Genomic DNA, 3,134 nt, shown 5'->3' with positions numbered 1-3,134 from the left:
TTTTATCATCTCTCTAATTGGTTTATAGCTATGAGGGGACTTAGAAAAGTTTGCGAAAAAATTTATGAGTTCATTTAGGTACCCCCCCAAAAAAGTGAAATGTATGAACAGTTTTTTTTCTTTCTTTGGAGAGGTTTTGTGCTATAGTACGTGTACACTCACCAGAAAGACAGACAGAGAGAAAGAAAGCGAGAAATCACCCCCCCGGGGGGGGGATGGCCACACCCCAATCATCCTCCATTCTCCTCTTGGGATCTTGGGCACACATGCACACGTGCCCGGTTTGAGTTTAAGCCACCGGGTCCGGGACTCGAACTGTCATCAACTACATGGGAGTCCAGCGACATAGCCATTATGCTAACTGCTGGTCCCAACAGTTTTTCATAATATCCATTTTTCCAAGACCTTTTTGAAGGAATCCCCCACCCCATCCCCCATATAAACAGGGCAGGGGCCAGAGAGGGGGACCTGCAGGATCCTATCAAATGCTGTATGTGCAATGTGTCCATCAGGGCTCTGGGCTCAGCATGGAGGCCCAGGCACAGACAATCCAGGCCTGAAACCATCTTTTCGCCAGGAGCCAGGCAGGCATTGCCTAGAAGGTAGGGTGGTACAGTGGTTTGCCCTGTGGTCTCTGGATTCCATAGTCTGGGCTCCAAGGAACGACTGCTTAGTAACTCTGTGGCCTAGGCTGGTTAATCTGCAGGACTAAGCCATCTGTAAAATAGGGCCACTGGGCCAGCTGGTGGCAGAAAGGTTAAGGTGGCTGGGTCCCACATTGCCATCTGCATGGTTTAAGTCCCAGACACTGTGGCTTCAGAATCATGCTGGGTGCATGTGCGAATGTGCCCCAAATCCTCAGAGAACAGAGGAAGGGACTGTGGTGTGGCCATCCCCCTGGGGGGAGTGTGCTTTCTCACTTTCTCTTCTCCCCCTCTGTCTCTCATGAGTGTGTGTGCCCTCTGGCAAATAAAAAATAAATGGGGCTGCCAATGACGACCTTAACTATGCACTAGGGTTAAGGATGACTCTAGGCAAACCCATGGAAAGGGCTCAGGTTCGCTCGCAGGAAATCAGTAACGAGATATCACCAGCAGTAAGTCAGAACTCCCTGCTCCATCCTTCTCTTTAAAAGAACTCCGTCCATAAGATCTGAATTGTCTCAAAAATGTTACCATCCAAACTCCCAGGTCACTGACGCCCTGGTGGACAGAGGATGCGGTGCCCTCTGTGCCTTCCTCGCTTTAGATTTGGGTTCCTTCCTACTGGAAGTCTCCATGTGGCCCCAGCTTCTGGACTCTCTTGGACACTGCCCAGCCCAACTCTTCAGTGACGATCACGGAAACTGGGCCCAGAGCCCGGATGGGACGATTGGGGTCTCAAAGGCTAGAATTCTTTTCATGACACTGCATTGCCCCTAAGTGCCTCCATGAGCGGTTTCTGCCGGTCCCATACCCAGCAGGCTAGATACACCTGCATCAGAGGGCTGACTGCCCAATCAGAGCCCTTGGGGAGCACTGTGCTCCTGACATCACAAGTAGCATATTCAAGTTCCAGGCTTTTCAGAACTGCAGGTTCAGCCCTAGAGCCCTCCAGTTGCCCACCTACCCCAGAGCTGTCATGAAAAAAAAAATAATGTCCATGGTGCCACTGCCCTCTGTCTGCTGCAGGTCCCTGGCCCTGGGCCAGCAGTACACATCTCTGGGCTCACAGCCTCTACTCTGCGGCTCCATCCCAGGCCTGGTCCCCAAACAACTGCGCTTCTGCCGAAATTACATCGAGATCATGCCCAGCGTGGCCGAGGGTGTGAAGCTGGGCATCCAAGAGTGTCAGCACCAGTTCCGGGGCCGCCGCTGGAACTGCACCACCATAGATGACAGCCTGGCCATCTTCGGGCCCGTCTTAGACAAAGGTACTGCTTCCAGCTGGGCGGGAGGTGGGTTATGGGCTGGGTGCCAGGAGGGCATCAGGACCCTGTGCCCTTTTATGCAAGATACTCAGCTCTGAGTGCAGGGACCTGGTCATGATCAGTGGTCTCCACGGAAGGTAGGCCGGGTCCTCCTCTGGACAGACCCAGATTGTCACCACAACTGCCACACCCTCCCAGATGCTGCTCAGGGGTGGGCAGCCTTGAGATGCTCCAGGTTCCTGAGACCAAAAGCCACAGTCTTCCTCCCTGGCTTGCAGAGCAGTGAGCCCAGGCTTTGATGTGGACGCCTGCCTGTGACATTTTTCCCAAGCTGGGCTAAGTGCTATGCAAATGCAGCTTTGGGGTGGGGGCATTGTCACCCCTATGTCCCTCCTTGTAGAAAGGCCTCAGGAGCTGAAGAAGCTGCCCAGTGGTGGCAGGACTGCATCGCCCTCAAGTGTCCCCCTTCTGTTGGTCTCTCTGCCTTGTAAGCTGGCTATGCCCACGCACGGTGGTGGGACGAAAGGGCACCCTGGCCTGGGAGAACTTTCCAGCCATCTTGCAACCTGGAGGTTGATTGTGCCTCAAAATGAACATGATTTCAAACATGGAGGCTGGGAGAGGTAGGAGTGATAGGGCAACTACTCCCAAGAAGGTTCCTGGGTTCTGGGCTGCAGATGGGCTGCTCTTTGACGAACTGCAGGGTCTAGAACTTAAAGCTCCCAGCTGAGCCGGTCACCACTGGGGTTCTGTGGTTCAAGCCGCCCTCACTCCTTGAAGCAGAGTGGGAAGTGACAGGAGCTGCATTTACAGCGAGGGAGGAAAGGGATCTGAGAGGCAGGTGGAGTGGAGGGGGAGAGCTGACCACCCCCTTTGGACTGCAACCCCCCCTTAGCTGCGCCTCAGGTGCACAGGGTCTGACAGACCGAAGAGCCAAATGCTGGCTATTGTCATGGGCCAGGAAGGCAATTAGCAAATCAATGGATGATGATTCTGTTTACGCTTCTATTACCAAAGCTAATTATTCCTTGTTTACATAAAAGGTTTGGCCTCTTAATTGGGGCCAAGTGGCGGCGGTTTGCATTTCAAACCTGATCTTGCCAGTGTGTCAGTCTCAACGCTTTCCGGTGCCCCACCTCGGGCCAGGTAGCGCTTATGCAAACAGCCTTGCGTCTAGACGCGCTCCCCCAGAGCAAGACTCACTTGATTGCCCTTCCCTGCTCCG

The 3,134-nt window shown here is 53.7% G+C and overlaps 1 protein-coding gene across 1 annotated transcript in view; it reads left to right on the top strand.

Annotated features, from left to right (window-relative positions):
• Positions 1 to 1,641: 1,641 nt before the first annotated feature.
• Positions 1,642 to 3,134, top strand: part of WNT3 (Wnt family member 3) — a 12,418-nt gene continuing 10,925 nt past the window's right edge. Inside the window, exon 1 of the mRNA XM_006159124.1 lies at positions 1,642 to 1,912. Within this exon, the coding sequence (XP_006159186.1) occupies positions 1,642 to 1,912 (271 nt within the window). The remainder of the gene's footprint in view (positions 1,913 to 3,134) is intronic.

Source organism: Tupaia chinensis, unplaced genomic scaffold (genome assembly GCF_000334495.1).
Source record: "Tupaia chinensis unplaced genomic scaffold, TupChi_1.0 Scaffold000624_1, whole genome shotgun sequence".
NCBI lineage: Eukaryota > Metazoa > Chordata > Mammalia > Scandentia > Tupaiidae > Tupaia > Tupaia belangeri.
This window is presented reverse-complemented; position numbering and strand designations above follow the sequence as displayed.